This window comes from Cyprinodon tularosa, unplaced genomic scaffold (genome assembly GCF_016077235.1).
Source record: "Cyprinodon tularosa strain WSP-4 unplaced genomic scaffold, ASM1607723v1 ctg455, whole genome shotgun sequence".
NCBI lineage: Eukaryota > Metazoa > Chordata > Actinopteri > Cyprinodontiformes > Cyprinodontidae > Cyprinodon > Cyprinodon tularosa.
This window is the reverse complement of record NW_024039180.1, coordinates 859,441-885,619: the sequence shown is the minus strand read 5'-3', so window position 1 is coordinate 885,619 and position 26,179 is coordinate 859,441. Positions and strand designations below refer to the sequence as shown.

At 40.7% G+C, this 26,179-nt stretch overlaps 1 protein-coding gene across 2 annotated transcripts; it reads left to right on the top strand.

The window, feature by feature from the left end:
* Nucleotides 1-16,562: 16,562 nt before the first annotated feature.
* Nucleotides 16,563-23,850, top strand: LOC119793544 (ADP-ribosylation factor 4-like). 2 transcript variants are annotated; one of them, XM_038300747.1, is made up of 6 exons: nucleotides 16,578-16,784; nucleotides 17,434-17,514; nucleotides 17,587-17,696; nucleotides 19,379-19,450; nucleotides 23,086-23,208; nucleotides 23,290-23,850. In XM_038300747.1, exons 1-6 carry the CDS (start codon nucleotides 16,718-16,720, stop codon nucleotides 23,374-23,376), a joined length of 540 nt encoding a protein of 179 aa, XP_038156675.1. In that variant the 5' UTR covers nucleotides 16,578-16,717; the 3' UTR covers nucleotides 23,377-23,850. The 2 variants fall into 2 exon arrangements, with proteins under 2 accessions (XP_038156677.1, XP_038156675.1); XM_038300749.1 differs by lacking the exons at nucleotides 23,086-23,208; nucleotides 23,290-23,850 and adding an exon at nucleotides 20,142-20,242 and having other exon boundaries at nucleotides 16,563-16,784; nucleotides 19,379-19,538.
* Nucleotides 23,851-26,179: the final 2,329 nt, after the last annotated feature.

Here is a 26,179-nt window from a genome sequence, read left to right as displayed (position 1 = left end):
ACACACCAGAATGATATAGAGTCATTACATTGCCCACTTTCAATTCAATTCTGATTCAAAGACTATAAATGATTTAAAAGAGAAGTAAGATTTCCTTTTAACATTTAAAAAAAATGTATTTAATGATAGAAATTTTCTTTACATGCTCCTTAAAATTTTTATATGAATCAAACATCACCTTGATATATTTTTTACAACTCGTAAGCCAGCTCCATTAAACACAGCACCTGGTTTTTCACTTCCTGCTGGCTGAACATGCAGACAGGTTTTTTTTTTGTGTTAACCTAATTAAAACCCACGCGACCCGATGGACCTTAAATGGGGGTAATAACTCAAAATTCATAGAATCCACCGGTAAAATTTTTACCAGCAGGTGGAGCCGTTGCGCGCAGCTCCAAGCTGACACCAACAGTTCCAAACCCCACAGCTCTGGAACTGTTATAGCTAGAGCTCTGAAATTTTCTGCATTTGTTGTTGACATGATTTAGAACAAATATAATACAATGAAACCTGCCTTTTCTTGAGAATGTCTTTATCACTGCTGTTCAAATAGACCTATCATTTTCGAGCATAAAACCCCCCAACTTAGAGTCATGTTTGAACTGATGCAGGTTGGTCTGTGTTCTAGTCACCCAATTTAATTTATTATTAGGAAACTAGAGGGTGTTAGCTTTCAAATAATGTATTGCACATGTAATGTGGGCTTACAGTTCCTAGGTTATATGCTTTTCTATTTGGGTATGCAAAATAGGCGAGGATTACCCAAAATGAGGTGGATGTTAAGAGGTTAAGGTGAAGAGAGGAGATTTGCAGTTATTGAGACACTGGCACCATGGCTCCAGACAGAATTGCACCTTTTGTTTTTGCATGGGCAAATAGTACTGTATCGTCTACATAAAGTTAAATATTTATACTTTTGCAGATGCTGGGAAGGTTGTTAACATTTAAACTGAATCAGCTAGGCCCCAATACCGAGCCTTGGGGAACTCCAGCAGAGCATGTGAGAAATGTAGATTGTGAATTTTCAGTTTGTAGAGCCTGTTTTCTTTTAAACAGGTAGGACTTCACCCAGCAGAGGGCGCTTTGAGAGAAATTGAAACAAGTCAGTTTAGCAAGAAGAACATTGTTGTTATTGGTATCAAGGCACGTTTCGTGTGAAGGAACAGTGAACCCACAAAGCCTCTCTGATCAAGCAGGTGTCTGACAGTTTCTATTAACTAATAAGTGGATGTCAGTGGAATTATGTTTCCTAAAATCAAACTGCATTGGATTTAGGGGAAGTTCATCATTATCTAATCAGGGGTCGGCAACCTGCGGCTCCGAAGCCGCATGCTGCCGTTTACCGCCCCCCTTGCGGCTCCTTGGAGCTCTTGCGAAAATTTAAGAAGATTGATTTTTTTTGTTTGTTAAATTTAATATGGTGTGCAGGAGTTCAAAAAAACATTATGTTTTCCAATGCTGTAAAAAAGTGTATAATAAATAAATCTAAATAATAAATGTAAACATTTCTTGCAACGAAAAGTTGCATGATAGCCATAGAGATCAGTGGTCATATCCTGCAACACGTTTCAGCGCCGCACAAATTCAGGCAGGTGGCTGCTATAAACAAAGCGGTGGGTGTGTCGCGGACCATGGATCTCAAAAGGAAAAAAAGGAAGATAGCTGATGAGAATACAGGATTCAAAGAAGAATGGACCAAATCATTTGCTTTTATTACCAACGCAGAAGGATTGCCTACATTTTTGTTTTGTAATGAGAGGTCATCAAGAAAAAAAAAAGTCATTTGGAAAGGCAGAGCAAAGATAGATTTAAGAAGTGGATTGCCTCTTACAGTTGCCTTTCTGTCACTCTGCTTCTGTCTCCTTGAACCCCAGTGGGCCTCAGCAGATGGCCGCTCACACTGAGCCTGGTTCTGCTGGAGGTTTCTTCCTGTTAAAAGGGAGTTTTTTCTTTCCACTGTCGCTACAAGCATGCTTAGTGTGAGGGATTGCCTTCAATGAGTCAATGAGTCGATGCAATCAACTGGTTTTCCTTAGAAAACTTTTAATCAGTCTGACTGTATGATCTGGTGAACTGTAAAGGGCCTTGAGATGACATGTGTTTTGGATTGGCGCTATATAAATAAACTGGATTGTATTGAAATTAAATTTGTTGTATATTGCTGTTTTCTTTGAATTTAATATTGGAATCATCGCATTTCCACCATGTTTAATTCAGTTTGATAATCGAATTGTCTTAAATCCCACAGTACTGCAGATGATAGATATACCCCTTAAAATGATGGTGTACCATCAGTACGCCTGTGAGGCGTCTGTGTCTCAAACTAGAGACTCTAATGTACTTATCTTCTTGCTCAGTTGTGCAACGCAGCCTCACACTTCTTTTTCTACTCTGGTTAGAGCCTGTTTGTGTGTGTATATGTATATGTATATATATATATATATATATATATATATATATATATTAGGGATGGGACGAATTATGAAAACCGTCCGAACCGTTCGGTTCGACTGTCTCGGTTCAATTCGCGTATGTTTCGTTCGGTTCATGCGCTGCTCCTTTTTCTGATAGGCGAAGCGTTTACACTCCAGAGGAGAAGGTGGCGGTACTGCGACCAAAGCCAACCACCAGTAGTAAACAAGAAGAAGTAGAAGCGAAGCAGCGTAGCCGGGTGTAGCAGAAAAAAATCAGTTGTTGTGGAGAATTGTGTGGGTATGGCGAGTGGGAAAGAACAGGAGTTGGAAGACGCGCCAGCAGCACTTTATAGGTCTGCTGTATGGGACCACTTTGCATTTAGAGTGACCTACGATGACGGCGGGAAGAAAGTGGTGGATAAAAGTGCAACAGTGTGCAAGCATTGTGCAACACGTTTTGTTTATGCTAACAGCAACATGTCATGTTAACCCCGAAATCCCACATACTCCGTCAGCGCTCCGCCCCGCTGCGCTCCAGACCGCCTGCACAAAGCAAAGCCTGCAGCCTCCACTGTGGCTCCCGTCCGCTCCGCTCTGAGTCCCTTGGAGATGGTAGAGAGCATGAGCAAGATGATTAAATTCAAAGCAGCAAAACATACGGAAATGATCCAGGGTTTCCGCGGATCATTTAAAATAATTACAATCCATTATTTTTTGGGGGATTTTTTCATTAATTTCATAAATTTTTATGGGATTTCGGTGTAACAATCAACATATACCGAATCGAACCGTGACCACGAAACCGGGAATCGAACCGAACCGTGGATTTTGTGAACCGTTCCACCCCTAATATATATATATATATGTGTATATATATATATATATATATATATATATATATATATATTTATGTGTGTGTGTGTATATATATATATATTTATGTGTGTGTGTATATATATATATATATATATTTATGTGTGTGTATATATATGTATATATATATATATTTATGTGTATATATATATACATATATATATATTTATATATACAGTAGTGTCAAAAGTACACACATTTGTTACTTAAGTAGAAGTATAGATACTGAAGTTTAAAAAAAATCTAGTAAAAGTTGAAGTATCAACTAGACCTCTTTACTCAAGTGAAAGTAAAAAAGTATGTGCTCAGAAAACTACTTAAAGTATAAAGTAACCTTTAAAAAAACAGCCAGATGCCACTATATGAATATCGACTATTTCTAGAAATTCTCTGAGATAGGGCCAAGGATGAGGGAGGTCTTGTTGGTCTCCGTCTCCCGATACGCTCTCGCCTGTGTCTGACCTTTCAGACATTTCAACATCTTTTTCTGAATCCCACATTGTAGCATGGCATAGACAATTCACGTTTGCAGTTTGAAGAACACCTGCTTGCTTCTGATGATTTCCTTTAGCTAACCAATGAGTGTTTGCGTTATATGACTCATCCAATCACACTAGTTTTCACTAGATGTGGGCGGAGCCAATGATCTGCATTGGATGGAGCACATGACGGGAAATAAATATTTACTAACATTAAACCAGGGGTAACCAAATAAAAATCACTGGCGTCCGACTAAAGAAAATCATTTTTAATGATCTGTTACTTTAAACAGAATTTAACACTAAAATAAAATGAGGAATTTATGCATTTATGTTATACATAGAATTTTTAAATAAAAATATATATAAAACAAAAAGAAAATGGATCCATTTTAAAATCTAAAGTGTTTTGTTTGAAGTAGAGAACAACGATCGTTCATCTTGGTATATAGACAATTTCCTGATTCCCATATTTTATAAAACACCTGAACTGACTGTTTTTGTTTTCTTTTTTCTGTCTTAATGTTGGCAGTGGGCTTTAGGCTGCCCTGCAAGGCTTTAAACCTGGGTTTAACCAGAGGACTAAGCCATTCTCAAGCACATATCAAGGAGCTCATTTTGAGCCTGGATCCAGATTTATTTTTTATTCTGTTCATGGTGGAGAATCCTGCTTCACAGCAGCAGGTTGAGCCAAACATCCTCTAAATCCCTGGTTTTTAAAGTGGGGGCCGCCAGGGGGCGCCAGGGATGATGGAGAGAAATACTCAAAAAGTTATACATGAAATGATTTTTATAGAATAAAATAATTAGAATACTCCTGTCTGGGTATAACTGCATTATGAAAACCATTCACCTAAAGCTTACAAATAATATTTTCCAGCTGAAAGGGCTCTGAAATGTCTCCTTCCATTTGCAACCACTTACTTGTGTGAGTCTGGCTTTTTCCACTTTAAAAGTACTGAAAGCTAAACACAGATCAGGTTTGAATGTGGAGAATGAAAGACATCAAGCCCAGACTGGACAAACTGTGGAACCCATCCGGCCCACTGCTCCCATTAGCACGGTATGTCTATGTATCTCTCATGTAGCCTACATTTGTTGTTAGGCCTGCATTATATAAAATGCCTGCATGTTTAATTTGGGACAAACTTTTATTTTGTTCACAAATCTGTCTGTTTTTGCAAGGTATAAAGAGGTTTATCGTTTAAATAAAGGTTATTAAAATTAGATGTAGGCATATGTTATTGTTATATTTTATTCATTAAATTAATGAATGAAAGTTTAATAAAATATAATTGCGGCTTAATCATTACAAAATAAATGTGTTTTTATTTAGGTGGTTTGTTCACTCTTTGTTTTATTCTGTCGCTGTAGCTTACACATGAGTTTTTACGCATGTTTCATATGAGGGGGGGGGCCTCAGCTGAAAATGTACTGGTGTAGGGGGGCCTTGGCATGGTAGAGTTTGGGAATCCCTGCTCTAAATGTTCAGGGTCCACTCCGGTCTGGCCAGGTCAAGGCCAGGAAACAGGAAAAAGAACAGCGAGAAGATGCAGTTTGTCAAATTAAAATATAGTAACAACAGATCGGTAATTACAAATTAGAGCATAATTCTTAAAAAACAAAAACAACAAAAAAAAATTGGATGCAAACTGTTGGTGCTTCAACAGACCAGGAAGCAGATTTCTCATCTCCTTTAGAAGCTGCATATATGCTGGATGCTGATGGGGATTTTTTTTTAAAATGTCATTAAATTAAGCATTAATTTCTGCATGTTTTGCTCCTATATTATTACCCAAAACAGTGCAAGGAATTCACAAAGGGAAATATATTTACTAAAGCACCCCTGTGAGGACAGCCATAAAAACACCACAGAATTTTGGAGAAACTGTAACGATCTTGGTTCTGTTGTTTTTCTTTAAGTTTTCTGTTTCAAGTTTAGCCAGGTTTTTCATTGTTTTCTAGCTTTATTGGTGTGTCTGGATTCATTTAAGTTGCTTAGGTTTTTCTGTCTGTCCTCTGCTGCCTCCTTGTGTTCTTTTCCCTTGGCTTCCTCGTCAGCTCTAATCACACCTGCTCCCTATCAGCGCATTAGCTCTACCTTTGTTCAGTCAGCCATAAATACACTCCCTCTGCAGTCCCTCTTTGCTGGTTCCTCGTCTTACCTTTCCTCACCCTGGCTTCTTGATGGTTTTCCCCTGATGTCTCCATGGTTCTGGTTTGTAGTGATGGGCAAGTGAAGCCTCATGAAGCAATGAAGCTTTCCAACGCAAAGTGTTGAAAAAAGTTCATTACTCAATGCGTCATTCATCACTCACTAGTGACATCTGCTGGTGAAACTGTAACAGCCTTGTTACTCAGTCGGATCATACTTCCAAATACAGGTGCTGGTCATAAAATTAGAATATCATGAAAAAGTATTAGGAAATGCAATATTGTCACAAAGTTTTCATCAAACTCATGTTTAGTAAGAGGAGAATCCTATTTAATTGTCATGTTTTAATGATTAAAATGATTTGTAGCCAATCTAATCCTTGACCATCAGTGGTGGCGTTAGGTTTTCTTTTATGTCATGGACTTTTTAGACAATGAAGATATGTGTTACTTTAATGTATTGAGAACTGAGTGACCGTTGCTGCAGACTCTGTATACTTTGAGCTTGAAACTTGCTTCCTTAAAGACAGAATTTGTTTAAAATCATCTCTTCCTAGGAGTTCTAGTTCTGATTCTTAATATTAAGTTACACATAGAGTTTGCCTCTTCTAATGGCTTTTAGTCTGGTTTTGATGTGTGATTCTGATGCATCTCCTGATTAAACAAAGGAAAATATAGAAATTTCTGGATTTTAGATTTAATTGTTTTTATTCAGGAATAGGACTTTTTTCACTGTTTCAGGTTGTGATCTGTCATCTCATAATACTCCCACATATGAGAGGTTTTTCTCTTTTTTGACGGCTCCATTTCAACCACTGCTGATGAAAACTGTTCTGCTGATACCAAACCACCTACTACAACCCACGAAGCAACAGGATTCATCGCGCTTTTATTTTGAAAACCGACACGCAAAATGAAGCAGTCACGTGACCAATGCAATGCGAGGCCTCGTTTGTTGCCAGTCACGTGGTTTTCAACAAGACAACAAAGGCCTCAAGCGGGGCTTCATTGACACGCCCCCTTATAAGGAACGGGCACATGACGTCACACGTTGCGCGGCAGCCATATTGAAAGCTGGTCAGCCCATTGTTTACACTTCGACTTCGCGCCTGTAAGGACTTGCTTTCTTCTGCTAGTAGTTTGCTTAGTTTTTTGCCGTTTCATTTTACCTCTGCTGTCGTTATGGTCACCCGTTGCTTTGTCGTAGGGTGTAGTAGCGCAAGCTGTGACTGGACGGGGGAAAAAATCCCAAATGGATTGTCTTTTTACCGTTTTCCAACCTGGAGGCGTCTCAATGGAAAACAAATGTCCTCCATAACAAAGAGTCGCCGGCTAGCATGGGTCGCTGCTGTAAGACGGCCAAATATAACTTTCAACTCAATCCCATGGACTCAATGTCCATGAGAGTGTGTTCCCGGCATTTTCATTCTGGTAAGTTACAGAACATACATACAACATAGTACCATGGTAGGACAGTCATATATCATCAGAATGTAACTACAGTATCCCAGGACACGTACAGTCAGCACAAGATTTGTTTAGATACATTTTTGATGTTTTACGTTAGTGCCTGCACCTAGTCTTCAGTGGCGGCTGGTGAAAAATATTTTTGGTGGGGCTGATATAGCCTAGTGTATGTCTGCAACGAATCCAGAATAAGAATTAAAATAAACAATTGGACAATAAATACAATTTAACAGTGATGATTTCATTTACTATATAATAACAGTAACAGTGATGATTTTGGTCACTGTGACGGGGTTCTTTGGCCTCCAAGAATCCAGGGTCAGTCGGGTTACCGGTGTTGGTGATTTATTGTGCTCAAACACTCAAAACAGGGTGCAAAAGAAACTAAACATACAAGATACTCTGGGCATCAGCCTCCCTCCAGTTACCAGCAATGTAACAAAGAAACAGAAAACAAAAATGGCCGCATTTCTTCCCACAGCCCTCATTAAATAGTTTAAGCCCCTCCCCTCAGACTCTCTTATTTCTGATTTCTTCTCATAAATCAGTTTTGTCCATATATTTACCTCCATAAGCACTGGATATACAAAAACAAATAATTTTTACAACTTAATTCCTCTACACAGATTCATTGACTTATTCAATTACACCAAACTTTTAAACATAGAATAAAAAAAATAAGAATCTGACAAACATTTAGCCAGTTACTCTGGCGTTTTAACCGCTTACTGAGCGTTGCCTCGGTTTTGAACCTAGCAAATACGCTGCAGACTGAAGATGACAACTCCCGTAGCATACACACGTAACCCCCCCCCCCCCACCCCACACACACACGGTTAACCCCACTGAAATATTAAGTGTGCACCCTCAATACGCCAGCAGGTAACCAGGAACAGCTTGTGTGTTTTAAGTTAATGGAGTGCTACTGTAGGGCTAAGCTCGAGTGTATTGGTCCTCACAAGCACAGTATAACAGGAATGTGTGTGTGGCACGCAAAGTTAGAGAGGTTGTTTTAAGTGACAAGGTGGATTCGTCACAGTCACAATAACCATGACATGAAATTTTCATATCCTACAACAGGTATGTTCTTCTGGGAAACGGGTAGATAAATAAGGATCTCACTGAATTCGGTGGAAGCTGCATCTCGCTCCTTACGTTCGCCATCGTCCCTCTAATTGACTGCACCTGCGCATTGGGTGCAGAAGCCAGTTAAAGGGCAATATTTTCAGCGCCCCAAGACCATAAAATTCTGAGACGCTGATTGGCCATTAAATTATTAAATTGACCTAGCAATAGTACATGATTGCCAGATTCTCTGCACATGTGGGGCAGTCTGATCAGCGCCCCAAGACAGAGACGGTAGGAGTCTGTCTGTGGAAATCCACAAATGAATGACAGTAGGTAGGGAAATGTAGTTTATATAATTTGTTTTGCTTATAGGTACACACTCTAGAGAGTAAAACTGACATTTATGAGTTAATTTGTAAAAACATATTTTATGTTTCTCTCTTCTAGGGAGGGCGGTGCCCCAGCGCCCCCTATGGGCCGGCCGCCACTGCTAGTCTTATCACCACAACAAACACCACACCATGTTGAGACGGTAGCTTACCTTGGATCTAATGACTGTGTTCTCATTCGGCTTGATAACTTCCATGTCGTGAACTTTTCCATCTGTCAGCTGTTTGTAAGCCTCTAGCGACTTGTAGCAGCGAAATTCTTCATGTGTGTAGGCACTGACGCCACACACTAGATAGGAAAATATGTCCTCCCTCGCAAACGGCGGTAGAAATTCTTCCCCAACGCACCACTCATTGCTTGCTACTTCGTAGGGATCAAGTCCGTTTATGAAGCCCATCTTTTGCAGATAACGGTCCCTGGCTTCCCCCTGCAGTGTGTCTCGGTATATTCCGCATCCTTTCTTCGCTTTTAACATCGCTGTTTACTCGTCTCTGTGCTGTTTTAGGTCTTTGTTTACCGTAGCAACTAGCTGTCAATATGGCGGCGTACCCAGAATGCAACGCGCTGTGCCCGTCCCCTATTACTCGTACAAGCCTCGAAGCCTGGCTTCAGATAGCCCATCACTACTGGTTTGTGTTTGATTTTTATGTCGGATTTTTGGATGCCTGTTTTTGTTTGCCTGATCTCTGATTAAACCCTCTGAGAACTCACCTCTGCCTCTCAGCTTCTGCTTTTGGGTCCAATCAACAACCTTAAAGCTACAGTGTGTAATAATTACAGGGATATACAGTCAGAAATGTAATATATTATACATAACTATGTTATTTATCATCATCTACGAGCTCAGCCTCTTAACCTTAATATTTGCGTTGCCTTAGAATTCGTTATTTATAATTATATAGGAGCGGGTCTCGCAGCCATGGAGGCAGACATCTTTGCGCTACGGCAGCGCAGAGCCAACAAACTAGCGATTGCGAGATCGCCAAAACGTCACAATGATGTAGAAAAAATAACGGGTATATTTATTATCTTAAGTCTACATGAAATCTATACCCTACACAGACTAATGAAATACTATCTGTAAAATTATCTATGTAAACAAACCTCATCACTTGAGAAGGTAGGTGATGCGGACGTCGTGGAAGACATTTTGTCCCGTAACGCTCGCCGTACTGTTCGGGGGAGAAGCGGTGGGGGGGAGATGTTCATGTTGCTGCAGTCTGACCGCTAGATGTCGCTAAAAGTTACACACTGTAGCTTTAAAACCAAATCTTTACAGAAACGCATTGATTAACCTTATGTATTAACCAGTAACCATTTCTCAGGCGTACCTATTCTACGAGTTCAAAGTATTTGAAACATTTCTTCTTTATCTTCTTTCTCATTTTCAAAGATTTAAACCTTTTCCAATTTTGATGTGGATCACACATGAAGTTATTTCTTATTTCTGTGTCTTACTTTGCCAGTATAGCTCTGGGAATAAAAGACCCAGACTAGCTGATAGCCCAACAAAAAAGCAAAAAATGGAGACAGAAGACATACAGTGACTCCTGGCACCCAGGCCAACACAAGAGACATAGTCCCTCCATTGTGTCCTGAGTCTTTCCTTGTGCCTCCTAATGGTGGGACATGCCTGGAACACCTCAGAGAGAGGCATCCAGGAGACATCCGACAAAGATCGTTACCTCAGCTGACTCCCCTGGATGTGGAGGAGAATAGGCTTTAGTCTGAGGGCAGGAGCGGTAAGTTTGTGCTCTATTGCCTCTGCACCTTTCCCTTTCTCAGGCAGGGGGTCAGAATTTGAGGGTTACGGAGATGTGGGGGTCCTGGGGACCCCTTTTCTGGGTTGTGGTCTGCCCCTGTTGCTTCCAGCCTTGCTCCCCTGGTAGAGGCAGGGGCGGATTTAGGAAATTTGGGGCCCTCTGAATTGAGGAGACAACACATAAAACAGACCCATTATACAGATAGAGAAAATTTAATAGAATATACATCCATTATCTGTTCTAGGTTGTGTCCCTCTCTTCTTGTCCCTTTTCTTCTTGTTTTCCTCTCTATGTTTTGTACTCAGCTGACTTTTCATGCTGTCTCTAAAGGAATGAAAGATTTTTTCCAAGCACTAAGCTCACTTAGCTGATTGCTCCTTCCTGTTTCCAAAAAGGCCAAAGTAAATAACCCAGTCCTTCTTTTCACTGTAGACAAGCCATGATCTGCTTATCTGTTCTCCATTTTTCATTTGGATGAAATAATAGCTGCATGAATCATGACAGCAGACAAGATAGAGGAGAGCAGGAGGCGGGGTTACCAATCTACTCGCTCTGGAGAGCAGAGTTCGCTGCTTTTCGCTCCAAAGTTTCTCTCGTGCTGGAAAGAGGGCTGCGTGCTGCATTGTGCCAGCTAAGAGCGCATCTTTTAACAGACTGTTCCATTGACTCTGCTGCTCCTGATTGCCCTGCATTTTTATCTTTTTTATTATTTAACTTGTGTTTTTAAAAAAATTATTGACTTTTTATTGATTAGTCCTTTTTAAAGCTCTGCTCACAATCACCGCAGTTCATTGTTGTTTTTAGACCCCACTCACAGTTAGAGCCAGATGTGGGACTGTCAGGAGAGTAGCATGTTCTTATCAGCTCCAGAGACTCCAGAGCCGTCATTCATCAAACCAACAACATACAATGCAACACGTCTTTAATTGTTGATGTGGGCCTGGCTGAAATAAAACCCTCCTTTGTTCTCTGAATACAATCATCCAGAACGTCCTCCTTAGATCACCCTCTCTCTCAAAGCCCTAATGAAGGTGGCCAACCAGCTGCCTGTCAGTGTCAGGAATAATAATCTCAATGAAAGGAAATTCAAATCTTGGTCTCTTAGGTACGGTGGCTGAGAAGTGCAAAACACATTTACAATTCAAAAACACATTAACAAATTAAAAACAAAATAACATTTGAAGAAACAAAATTATATTTTCTGAAACAAATGTATTTATGAAAAAAAAGTTTAAATTTTTAAAAACAAATTTACATTTTAGCAAACAAATTTACATTTTAGGAAATTTTTAAGAAAAAATGATTATTTTTAGTTTTAATACAGTTAATCTTATGGCATGTGTAAAAGGTATGTTGAACACTCATTTTGAACATATTTCTTAATTTTGAACAAGTTTGTGTTAATGATTTAAAACTAAACTATTGATGGGTAAGTATTCAAAGTACAGGAAGGAAAATGTAGGTCAGAGGGGATCTCGCAATGAGGCTCCGGTTGTTTGTCAGGATGGCAGGAGAGGCTCCGCATTCCACAGCTATCTGTGAAATCTTATCTTATGTTTTCCTTAGCCAGATGACCTTAGAATTCCTGGAGGCCAGGCCGTAAATTAGGGGAAGTTCTAAGTTTTTCTGAGTGTCCAAGGTAGCTTCCAATTGGTCAAGCGGAGGGACGCCTTAACTGAATATACTAAAGGGAAAAACACACCTACATTATAAAACTTTTACACAGAAGTAACAAATCAGATTTGCTCTTGCAACTCTCCAAAGATGTCTTTGTACGTCTTTGCTTTCTTTCCTTCTCTCCATTTATGTCAGGTAAATGAATGTATGTCTCCGTTGTTCTGCAGTTTCTGGTGTAAGTTTGTGCAATGTCTTACTTCTAAGTTTATGTATTGTCTTATATTGGATTAAACTCTGTAATTCTGTGACGTCAACACGCATTGCTGGTTTCCTTGGGGCCACACGCAGCTCGCCGGGAGGACCTGGGATCAGAGGAAGAGAGACAGCCAAACTTTTTAGAATAATTTCTTCCTTAACAGAAACAAATTCACGTTTTAAATCAATTAGATTTTAGGTGAGAGAAAGTTTCATTTTAGGGAAAAAAATACATTATAGGGAAACAAAAATACATCTAAAAAAAATTGACCGTTCGTAAACACTTGTACAAGTGCAAAGACAAAACTGCAAGCGGCAAAACACAGTTACATAGCCAAAAACAAATTAACAAAAGACGGCTACACGGAAAGGGAATGTCCCAGAGGCCGGATGTGACGTCACGATTACCCTGACTTGTAGTACAAACAGCTCAATCTGTAGTCCTCCTGCTTCACGTGAAAAGTCAGCTGCGATTTTATTATTGTGGAGCAAATTTCAGCCATTTTACACCATTTTGTTCTTCGTGCGGACGGTCTCTGGAACTTTTACGGGACACGGACCAGGTGGCAGGACCACCGGAACTGCTGCAACGCAGCCACTGCCACGAATTGAGCTCGGCCCTGCTGCTTGGTCCTGCCACCTGGTCCGTGTCCCGTAAAAGTTCCAGAGACCACAATAAGGGCAAAACATTGTTCGGTTAGCGTAAACTTAAGAAAAACAGCTTCAGTGCAATTCTTTCCATCTAAAATCGCCGCTCACCTAAAATCTAACTTGTTTAAAATGTGAATTTGTTTCCTAAAATGTAAATTTGTTTGCTAAAATGTAAATTTGTTTTTAAAAATTTAAACTTTTTTTTCAAAAACACATTTGTTTCATAAAATATAATTTTGTTTCTTCAAATGTTATTTTGTTTTTTATTTGTTAATGTGTCTTTGAATTGTAAATGTGTTTTGCACTTCTCAGCCACCGTACTTAGGGCTACGATTTTAAAATGATCTCATTGGCTGAGATCAGATCAGAAATGACATCCATCCATTATCAGTATTCTTAGGCTTTTCACTGTCTGGTATGTTTTATATGGTTTCAGTCTGAAAAAAACACAAAGGAAACCATGTTTTGACCATGAGCTTTTTTTGCTGCACCTGGTTTTCCTCATTCGCTCAACAGATGGAGAATCAGTCATGCTGCTGGATAAGAAAAGAAGTGGGAGAGCTGTGTTGTCACAGAGTTAAGTGTTGTAACAGGAGACGTGGAGGAAACCAGCTCAGCCGCCGGACCTGTCCTGCATGTAAAACCAAGGTACAAAAATAAGAGTCATCTGGCTGGAATTCCCCTGAACCACAGACGCTTCGCAGTCTGCAAACTTCATGTTGGCAGGAACGAAACTACACATATAACCGAGCAAAGGCAGCACATACATGCACAATAATATACGCATCGTGCAGAAAGTTATTCTCCTGGACAGTTGGTGAAAAATAAATGTCAGTTTTGTTGAAGAGAAAGTAAACTTTAAGGTTTTTCCTCTGTGAACTTTTTACCTCTGCAGTAAACAGAACTTCCTCTTTTGGACATGAATCAGTGCAACACATACAAACATTTACCAACAGCAGATACCCATCTACAAGAACATTTGTAATCTCTGCTGAAAGAGGAACTTTGAGAAGAAGGAGCCATGCACTGCACAACAGAATAAGAATAAACTGTAGTTGAACTTAAAAGAGCTGGAAAAGATCAGATTTTAGGGATTCACGATTGTAAAAAGGAAAAGATAAATGATTACAGCTGTCCTGTGCCTGAACCATGCATGGATAATAAAAAATAATCCTAACATCGCCATCGTAAACCAACTTTTATAAAATAACAACAGCAAAGCACTGCTTGATGCCATCAAAGCGTGATACATTTGGCCTTTTGGAGAGATATCCACAGTTCCTGCAGACACTTTGATTTTGGAGGCTGTGATGCTAGAACTCATAAAAGAACCCTAACCCTAAAAAAAGGAAGAAATGAGTCAAAACATTTGGCTTTAACCTGAATCTTAGACTGAGACAGACTTTATTGTCATTTTATTTGTCATTTCTCCTCATCCTCCACAGGAAGTAAAAGTGCCTTTGTGCCCTTTTGACCCCCACCCATGAACCACTGCTGAGGAAGGATCCCAAGGCTCCAGCTGATGGAGCGCCTGAGTTCAACATGAAAGGGAAGCAGGGCAGCTTGTGACAGGACAGCTGGGAGCCTTTGCTTAATCATCTCCCAAAAACCTGCTGAATTTGGCCCCAATGAGGCTCCATGATTCCTTTCAAAGGTCAAAGTGCTGCTTTCCTGAGCCGTTTCACTTCTGCCTAAGCTTTGTGTTAATACAGAGGTACCCAAAGATATTTTTATTGATGCTAATCTATCTTTAACTTACCTGGATCTCATCTGATGAACAGAAGGTGTTTAATGTAATCAAACTACTGGTTCTGATGGATGTTTTTTTAACCTGTTTCCAAGGGCGTAGGTTTGATTTCAACTTTGGTAGGGGCACTATTGGTCTGATGTAATTGGTCCTATGCAAAATGATGCATGCTCTGTTTTTTTATGCTTGACGTGGAAATCAGGATGTATTTTGTTTAAAGAGAAAAGCAGCATTTCTTGCTACATTTGTAAAACTTTTATAAGCGCTACACACACTAGATGCTGTTTATCAATGTTTAATCATCAATCATCGGCTCTGATGAATGAGGAATTATGACTTTTTTCAACTTTGAAAAGGTTTGCATTTGAAATGACCAGCGACTCAGACAGAAAGTAAATCTGTGCCTATTTAACAAAATATAGTCTAAATATGTCTGTTATATGTGGATTTATCCTGTTTTTTTCTTTTGAAGGTTTACAATTGTGCAGAGGTAAAACCCAAACTTATCTTTTAAATATTCTCTCTGTATCATGAAACAAAGCAAAATAATAGATTCAAGGGACACCAAATAATTCATTGTATAGTTACTCTATTTAACCCATATCATGTATTTTATCTTGGGCTGAAACAATTCATCGGAATAATCGATTATTGAAATGTCAACAAACGTAGTAATGAATTTATCGTTAACTGATAAATAGAGACTCTAAAACATGTCTTTACCACACAGATCGACCCACTTAGAGTAGGAATTAAACCAATTCCATTACAATACCATTGTAAAAAAAATATAAAAACAAAAATGTTTTCGTCTCAGTATTCTCCATCCCCTCTACTGCTGCAACAAAGCTGTATTGTAAATTATAAACATGTTATTCACATCTAATTGTTGGTAGGGACAAGTAGGTCGGTCCAAAATTTTGGTAGGGACATGTCCCTATGGTCCCTATGCATAACTACACCCATGCATGTTTCTGACAGAGAGGATGTGACCTGCCTGGCTGAGTCACGCCTGCCAACATCTACAACAAACAGCAGAGCAAACAGCATCACTTCCTGCTGCAGACCAAACTGGAATATTTTCAAAATAAAAGAAGCTCCTCCTTCAGAGGTTTTTTAAGGTTTTTCCAAAGTGCTGTGAGAAACTGTTCAATCATCCGACAGATACTTATATTTGATTAAACCTGTTTTTAGCTGAGGCTGTTTTATCCATCTTCCAGGTCTGAATATGACAGCAGGAAACATTATCATCGGAATACATGAGGGGCAAAAAAAAAAAGAGTTATATGCTTGGCTTCAGAGAAACATCGTCCACACAGGGAACAGTAGGGAACCTTCTCAGGAGAGGCTGAGCAACTAAATTATTCAAGGACGTTTCCAGGAGGTTACAAAAGAACCCGGAACAACATGTGAAGTTCTGCAGACATCATTGGCTTCTATTAAGCATTTAGATAAATACAAAAGTGAATAAATAAATAAAGTTAATAAATACATCTTTAGAAATGAAATAAAATGTATAAATACATCAATAAAATTGATAAATAAATGCATTCATCTATAAAAATGAATAAATACATCAATAAAGATGAATAACTTTGCAGCCAATTTACTAATCCTTGGTTCTTATTTTGAAATACAGGAAGAAGGAAATGATGTCATAAGGTGTTTAGTGGTCTTCCGGTGTTCCAGCTGTGTTTCCGTCTGTTCTTCCACCGTGTACCAGGCTGACGGCTGCTGGAATGACAGGGGGGGGGGGGGGGGGTGTTCTGGTTCTATATAAAGCAGTGATGGACTCAGCCAGGGGCCACAGGGACCCACAGCCTCAGCTGGACATTAATCATGGGAACCATCATCTCACAGATCTTCTCCAGGTTCACCTCCAAGATTCCTGTCAGGATTTTAATGGGTGAGTTTTGAATAATTTCTGCCTAATTAAGGTTAAAAACTATTTTATTACCGGTGCATTAATATGATGACCTTTCAGCTCAGATTGTTGCTCATTTTACTCCTTATTGAAATCCATGTTCAATGTGTTTTATTAGGATTATTGCAGGACATTGATGACAGCAATAATTCAACCTTTTAAGTTTATAAGTTAGGCCTTTTTATTGGAACCTCGGCTATAAATGAGTGAAATAAGAGAAAGTTTTACTGCAGAAGAGGGAAAAGGTTAAGAAAGAAAGTTTAAAATAGAAATGTAATCTGTGGGGAAAATGAGAAATGTTCACGGTTAATGTTTGGGGACAATAAGTGCACCGCTGATGGTTTTAATGAGATCTCAGAGAAATGATGCTGCAGGAAACATTTCCACTGAATTAATAATTTCACAATAAAACCTTTTTAAGTTTCAGCTGAAGCTTCTGTTTTCAGGCTGTCAGATCTGATCCAGTGAAGGTGGAGAACAGAGGATAATTGTTGTGTCGTTACACCATTGCACATTAATGTATCATTGTCACATTTAAGTAGTCCAATCTGATATTTGGACCAAGCGATCCGGTACCAGAACAAAGGCCTGGTTCTGACTGTCTCTCTCTCTGCTGTGTTTGTGTCTGCAGTGGGTCTAGATGCTGCAGGGAAAACCTCTCTGCTGTACAGACTGAAGCTGGGTGAGGTGGTCACCACCATCCCCACCATCGGTGAGTGATTCGAACCTGTCCTCTCCATGTTCACACTGACCGGAGCCGTTATTTAAAGTCACATGTCTCCAGGTTTTAACGTGGAGATGGTGGAATATAAAAACATCAGTTTTACTGTTTGGGACGTCGGTGGTCAGTCCGTCATCAGACCGCTGTGGAGACATTACTACACCAATTCTCAGGTAAAACCACTACAGGCGTGAGGAGGCGTGTATGGAGAGGCTTCCATGTGAGGTCACATGTGGCGTCACTTTGGCTCGACGTGATGTGACTTTGACTCGATGTGGCCTCGCTTTGACTCGATGTGGCCTCACTTTGACTCGATGTGGCATCACTTTGACTCGATGTGGCATCACTTTGACTCGATGTGGCATCACTTTGACTCGATGTGGCCTCACTTTGACTCGATATGGCGTCACTTTGACTCGATGTGGCCTCACTTTGGCTCGATGTGGCCTCACTTTGACTCCATGTGGCATCACTTTGACTCGATGTGGCCTCACTTTGACTCGATGTGGCGTCACTTTGACTCGATGTGGCCTCACTTTGACTCGATGTGGCGTCACTTTGACTAGATGCGGCATCACTTTGACTCGATGTGACCTTACTTTGACTCGATGTGGCGTCACTTTGACTAGATGCGGCATCACTTTGACTCGATGTGACGTCACTTTGACTCGATGTGGCCTCACTTTGACTCGATGTGGCGCCACTTTGACTCGATGTGGCCTCACTTTGACTCGATTTGGCCTCACTCTGACTCGATGTGGCCTCACTTTGGCTCGATGTGGCTTCACTTTGGCTCGATGTGGCGTCATTTTGACTCGATGTGGCGTCATTTTGACTCGATGTGGCGTCATTTTGACTCGATGTGGCCTTACTTTGACTTGATGTGGCATCACTTTGGCTCGATGTGGTGTCACTTTGACTCGATGCGGCATCACTTTGACTCAATGTGGCGTCACTTTGGCTCGATGTGGCGTCACTTTGACTCGATGTGGCATCACTTTGGCTCGATGTGGCGTCACTTTGGCTCGATGTGGCCTCACTTTGACTCGATGTGGGCTCACTTTGACTCGATGTGGCATCACTTTGACTCGATGTGGCCTCACTTTGACTCGATGTGGCGTCATTTTGACTCGATGTGGCGTCACTTTGACTCGATGTGGCCTCACTTTGACTCGATTTTTGCGTCATTTTGACTCGATGTGGCCTTACTTTGACTTGATGTGGCATCACTTTGGCTCGATGTGGCGTCACTTTGACTCGATGCGGCGTCATTTTGACTCGATGTGGCCTTACTTTGACTTGATGTGGCATCACTTTGGCTCGATGTGGCCTCACTTTGACTCGATGTGGCGTCATTTTGGCTCGATGTGGCCTCACTTTGACTCGATGTGGCGTCATTTTGGCTCGATGTGGCCTTACTTTGACTTGATGTGGCATCACTTTGGCTCGATGTGGCGTCACTTTGGCTCGATGTGGCGTCACTTTGGCTCGATGTGGCGTCACTTTGGCTCGATGTGGCGTCACTTTGACTCGATGCGGCGTCACTTTGGCTCTATGTGGCGTCACTTTGACTCGATGCGGCGTCACTTTGGCTCTATGTGGCGTCACTTTGACCCTATGTGGCCTCACTTTGACTCGATGTGGCCTCACTTTGACTCGATGTGGCGTCACTTTGACTCGATGTGGCGTCGCTTCGGCTCGACACATGGAGGCCACTCCATTCACACCTGTTTATGACAATGTAACACAGTGGATGTCTAACCTTAACCTTCCTGACAAATAGTATGTTATTCCTGTTAAAATGAAGTAAGCAATCCAAAGTAACATAATCTTCGCCCCAACTTTTTGTCTGCAGGGTCTAATTTTTGTGGTGGACAGCAACGACCCTCAGAGGATTAAAGAAGCAGTAGAGAACCTGCACATGCAGGTGAGCCTCCGTTTAGTGATTCTCAAGCTGTTTGCTTCTGGTGGCATTGGCTTATTCCCTGATCTTTGTTTTCTGATGTGCTGCTCAGGCCCCGTCCACACGAAGTCAAAACGAACACGAAACGCTGCTATTTTCCAGAACGTTTGTCGTAAAGACGGAGACGTAAAATAAATGTGATTGTCCACACGAATGCATGAAAACGCTGCAAAATGTATGCCAGGCCTGTAAGTGGCGCTGTGGTGCCAAAGCAAAAATAGGCGACGAAATGTTGGGCATGCGCACTAATATTTATACATGGTTGCCCTGCGGGTCCATTTTCGTGGTTCAGTCAAATTCAGGTGCTGAACTATGTCGTCGATATTGCTCTGTTCTTCCTGGAGATATTCCAGAAGAAGAAGATTCTGTTGTAAGCCCGACAGCAGGGTGAGTAGCATGAGCAGCAACCATTCAACACAGTACGGCGCCATTGTCGACGCATGACGCATGCGTGTAAAAAAAAAAAATGCGGTTAGAGCTTAAAGATGGAAACGCGAAAACGGCGTTTCAGAATCTTCCCACTCTGAAGGCTGAATAAAAAAAAGATCGTTTACAGACCCCCGAAACGCCGACTTCGTGTGGATGAGAGGCTGGTTTGGTGAAAAATTTGTGCGTTTAGGCCAGGGTTCGGCTTCGTGTGGACGGGGCCTCAGTTTTTCTCCACTTAAAACAAGTGTGACCTTTTTTTCACACTGTCTACGGAAGAGGATTAGGGCCACTGTGTTGGGTTCAAAAATGTAGGTTCATAAAAGAGAAACTGAGTCTACACAGAAGAGGGATTTTTTAACGGCTTCTGCAGAAGGAGAGAGCTACGTTCAGCTACATCTACTCTCTGATGGGCTTCCTCAGCAGAAGCCTTTTTATTAGCAGATCATAACAGATGGGGTGGGTTACAAAATAGAGTGTTCTTCTGACAAGGCAATTGATCAGGTCATAGGACAAAATGCTCCTCTGATTGAATCACAGAATAGAGTGGTCTCCTGATAACTGTGATTAGCCTTGCACAAACATCAGCAATTTTCTACCACCGTTGCATGACAGTTTGCAGTAAACAGAGTGAAGCATCTCATTTCTCCAATGTTCCATATGCACATACATTAACTTTATAATCATCATTTAATAAACCTAACACACTGAAAAAAGAAAAAAAATTTAACTGATTTTTAAATTTTATTTCAGTTTGATATGGGGAAAAAGTCAGAATTCCGACTTTTTTCCCCAGAATCCTGACTTTTTTTCTCAGAATTCTGACAGATAACAAACATGTTAGCATCAAGCCATAGCCATGTCTGTTTTAGAGACTAGCTCTCTTGTTTTCTGCTCCTCCATTAATGAGGGGACCCCTCGGGCACGTAAAAAGTTGCCTAATTCCATCATTTTTCACCACTGTGTCACTGGTCCTCTCAAACAACTCACATCTTTGTCAGTGAAGCTGAGTGCTCTCACATCTCTCCCTTCATGGTGCCTATCTACATTAAGATCCAAAATTCTGAGATTAAAGTCAGAATTCGGAGAAAAAAAGTCTGAATTCTGAGATTAAAGTCAGAATTCTGAGAAAAAAGTCAGAATTCTGACTTTTTCCCATATTAACCTATAATAAAATTTAAAAAACAGTTAAAGGAGAAGTTCGGTTTTTTACACTTTAAGCCCATTTTCTGTAGTGTCCAGGATGAAATCGAATGATCGACACCAAAAGTTTGACAATTGCTCCTGTCTCTGCTTTTTGGCTCATTTAGAATCACCCCCTGGCTGTTTTAGAATGGCTAGCATAGAGCATGTCCGATAATGTCCTTAAAACAACCTTAAACGTTCTTTTTTTAAAATATGCTACTCACCGTGTCGTCAGCGCTGTTCAATGACGTTGCAAAAAAAGTTTCGTAAAGAAAAAACGTTCCTGTAGTGTTTTATTTAGCATTTTGTAAATCCCATTGAGTTCTGTTGGAATAGTCAATATTCCCCTGCCACCGGAAACGGAAATGGGGCCTGTTTACACAGTTGTAGTCTTTTCGCTTCACTCTGTGTACTCCGACGTCGAGGTGCTAACGTCTCTGTTAAACACTTTAAAAAACTCTGAAAATGGAATACGAAAGGTGGATTCTTGATTCTCGACGTCGGAGTACACAGAGTGAAGCGAAAAGACTACAACTGTGTAAACAGGCTCCATTTCCGTTTCCGGTGGCAGCGGAATATTGACTATTCCTACAGAACTCAATGGGATTTACAAAATGCTAAATAAAACACTACAAGAACGTTTTTTCTTCACGAAACTTTTTTTGGAACGTCATTGAACAGCGCTGACGACACGGTGACTAGCATATTTAAAAAAAAGAACGTTTAAGGTTGTTTTAAGGACATTATCCGACATGCACTATGGCAGCCATTCTAAAGCAGCCAGGGGTGGATTCTAAATGAGCCAAAAAGCAGAGACAGGACCAATTGTCAAACTTTTGGTGTCGATCATTCGATTTCATCCTGGACACTACAGAAAATGGGCTTAAAGTGTAAAAAACCGAACTTCTCCTTTAACAGCCCTTACATGAGGCACAGATTTTAAGTCAAAACTAGTTAAGCTTTAATTTGTTCATCTTGACATTACTGCCACCTACTGGCCATGGAGAGAAACGCCACCCAGTCACTGTGTTTTCTGTACCAGGATTGTGTTCCTGCAGCTGCTGGTCCGCATATGGACCCCAGTAACTTTGGCAATATATACTAAAAGATAATGTATCTAAAAAATGTCAAATAGTTTAAAAAACAGCTTATTATTTTTTTAATGCTCCAGCTTTATAACATTTTCATAGGGAAAATTTTTTTTTTTAATTAAAACACAATATAAACTGTGTTTGAAATAAAAATGAAATAAGTTTGATTATGAAATGTAAGCATTTTCTTAATAGCTGGTATAAAACTGCTGATTTAGTTGTGGCTGTAAAGTGAAAGTAAAGAGATGAATCTCAGGTTCTGAAAAGGTTTTTGCTCTTTGGCCACGACTGAGATTTTGTTTTTCTAACTCCTGATAAATCCTGTTTCCAAACTTCCCAGACCTGTCTGGTTGGACTTTATGCAGAATCCTATGATGTCTGTTGGTATTCTGTTCTGAAGCATGGCGGGGGCAGCATCATGATATGGGATTACAACTTTTCTTGCAGCAGGGAAGCTGGTTCTGTTATAAAATAGGAACGAAAAAAAAAACTACTAAAATATAAATTTGCTGAACTTGAAATAAGTGATCACATGAATTCTATTCAGTTAATTTCTATCGCTCCAATTACCAACATACAATCTCAGATCACTTTATGGATCCACATCATCAGATCTATTAATCGACCCTACAAGAAACAGGAGATGTTGACTCTTCAGCAATCCCTCAGACTGAGCATTTTTTTTAGTGACAGGAAAAAAAAATCCCTTTTAACGAGAAGAAACCTCCAGAAGAAGCAGGCTCAGCTTGAGCGCTGAGGTTGACTGGGGTTCAAGGAGACAGAAGCAGACATAGAAAATGAACACAGAATTTCTGATCTATAGACACCTGAGAGAAAGGTCAAAGGCCAATGGCTGCTGTAGCTTCTGACTTTAATCAGCAATTTGTGTTTCTGCAGTTGGACGAGGATCAACTGGCTGGAGTCCCTGTACTCATCTTTGCCAACAAACAGGATTTGCCACAAGCCATGTCGGTCAGTGACATCACAGAGGCTCTGAACCTATCAGGAGTGCAGCAACCGGTAGGTACTTCCTGTGCTTAGATGATCTGTGGACGTTTTGGGAGAACAGAATGACCGTTGTCCTGCTCTCTGTCCTTCCAGTGGTTTGTCCAGGGCTCCTGTGCCGTCAGCGGCAGCGGTCTGGTGGAGGGTCTGGACTGGCTCTCCGATCAGATCCAGAAAAAATAGCACTGATTTGTGCCGAGTCATTGAAGACCGCAGGCGGCCTTTGCTGCTGCTTCTCTTGAGAAACCTGAAGGATCTTCTGATAAACCTTAATATTTATGGCACTTTACCCTCATGTCTGTTAGCCAGACACAACTGTCTGTGTTTGAACTTTTACTCATTAACATGAAAACACTCTGACCCCAGGAATCGGTTTGATTTGGGAATGTTTTCATCCCTGAGAGATTCCCTGTTTTGCCTTTTGATTATCTTTTCCTCTGAACACAGCCTTGTGGTCTAAGTTCTTTGCTTATGTTGGTGTTTTTGCAGCAGTTTAAAACAACTAAAGTTCTGATGGTGAATTTACAGATGAACGGAGAGAATCCACCAACATGCCTCATTTTCTGCTGCTTTTACACCTTATTTTATAGGACAATGTATTTATTGTAAAGTCAGAATGTGATCTAATTTTCTAAAATAAAATTCAGAAGTAGTCGAGTCTTTCTTCCTTATTTTATGGACTAAGAGACACCCTGCTGAATTCATTTAATGCCTTAAAAACATTAGGAGTCAATTCAATATACTGTAGTGCAAAGTCACAACACATCACTGCAAGGTACATTACAGAGACAATTTAACCAGATCATCCAGTCAGATTGATTCAAAGTTTTCTATCTAAGGAAAACTAGTTGATTGCATCGACTCATTGACTCTTCAGCAATCCCTCACACTAAGGATGCTTGTAGTGACAGTGGGGAGGAAAAACTCTCTATTACCGGAGAGAAACCTCCAGCAGAACCAGACTCAGTGTGAGCGGCCATCTGCTGAGGCCCACTGGGGTTCAAGGAGACAGAAGCAGACATAGAAAAAGCAGCTATTAAAGGCGGCCAGGCAGACGAGCACCGAGCCAGCTCCCATGTCAGAGGACGAAGAGAGCACATCCAGTTAGTCACAGTCAGAGAAACAGGACTACACTGAAAAACAGGCTGATCTCCAGCATCTATAAACAAAGATGTTGATGGCAGCAGGACAGCTGATATTTCAATTTGAAGAAATAAGAGAAAAGACAAGTAGAAGAAATTTATTGATACAATTAATTGGTCTTTGGCGCTCAGACCTCAGCAGGAAACATAGCGCTGAATTTTTATAGATATGCATGAACAGGAGCAAAGAACAGTTTCCCACCAGGTCTGAAACTGGTTGTGGAGAAAGAGGAAGCTGGTCCGTCTGTAGACTGCTGGTTAGAGACGGTCTGCTGAGCTTTATGGAGAGATCCAGTGGACTGCATGAGCTGATACTAGAGCTTCACTCAGGGACCTGGAAGATGGAAGTCCAGTTGGATAACACAGGTTGAGAGAACCTGTCCATGGTGAGCAAGCATGGAGCGACAGTGGAGAGGAAAAAGTCCCCATTGGGAAGAAACCTCTGGCAGAACCAGGCTCAACATTTGAAATTTGAGTCAACAATAGTAGCATTAGTAGGAGGTGAAAACCCTTTGGACATACACACAGAAACAATGATTATCATCCTTTAAATAACAAAATTACTCCTAAAACAAAATATAAGATTTAAACCTAAAATCAAACACATTTAAAGTATTATTCAGCGATAGTTCTTTACACTCTAGTATTCATTTACTTTTCTCGCACACATTTTAAAGAATTCCCTTTTAAATTTCCCGCTGCCATTCAGTTCCATTCTGAGCTGAAGTTTCTTCCACAGTGCACCTGTTCAACCGATCCAGAAATTGATACAACTCCTCCAGAACATGTTTGGCACCAATGACATTGGTCCCTGGATCAGACCAGATCTTTTTAGGATGACCTCGAATAGCTGTAAATCTTTGATAAGCCATTAGAAAACTTTCAGTTGACATGTTGTTAGCAAGCTCTGTGTGAATTGCTCTGCTGGCCATGCAGCAGAATGTCAACCCCCAAACCTTCATCTTTAATTTGATATGGTCCAAACAGGTCAACTGTTGTAAACTCAAATGGGTCTGTGGGCCGAGTTCTTTCTTGAGGTAAATCATTCATTACTTGCTGACATAATTTGGCTCTGGTTTTCTTGCAGATCTCACAATTGCTAAAGACTTTTTGAGCAATTCTTCATCCTTTGATGACCCATGCTTTCTTTCTAATCTTCAAGTGAGATGCAGCCACTCCCTCGTGGCCTCTGTTGTGAGCTTCACAAACCAACAGCATTTAGACCCAGGCATTGTATGGTAACAGGGGAACACCAATCCTGTCTTCATTAAAAGCCTGGAATCTCCCACCACAAACCAGAAGCCAGATTATTCCTCTTTGTAGACCACCAAATGGTCTAATGTAGTAGCTGGAAAGGTAAAACCCTCTTGTGCAGCAAGAAAAGATCTCTTAAAGGAATAGTACACCCAAAACATGATTAGCCTTCATTTTCTACTCACCCCCATGCTGAACAACACTCTGGAGTACTTTTTTGATATCTCAAATGCATCTGGAGATCTGGGAGGCTTCTTGCTGTCTGCTGACATTCAAATAATGGAGGTCTATGGCGCCCGAGGCAGAAAGGTCCATAAAAGTCCACAAAAAACGTGTCAATATTCCTCCATACTGCTCGTCCAATGTATTCCAAGTGTCCTGAGTGGGTAGCGTCCAGAATTTACTCGAAACGAAGTCATTTAGAATGTTTTTAGAGCATAAACAGTAGTTTATAGGATTTCCTGAAAGCGCGCGCCGGCGCGTTCATGACGCTACGGAAACCGCGGCAGACCAAACCAGATGAAAGTGCGCATTCAGCGTCTGCTCTGCCGATAATGCAAGCGTAGAAGAATAAATGTGCTGTTTACCTG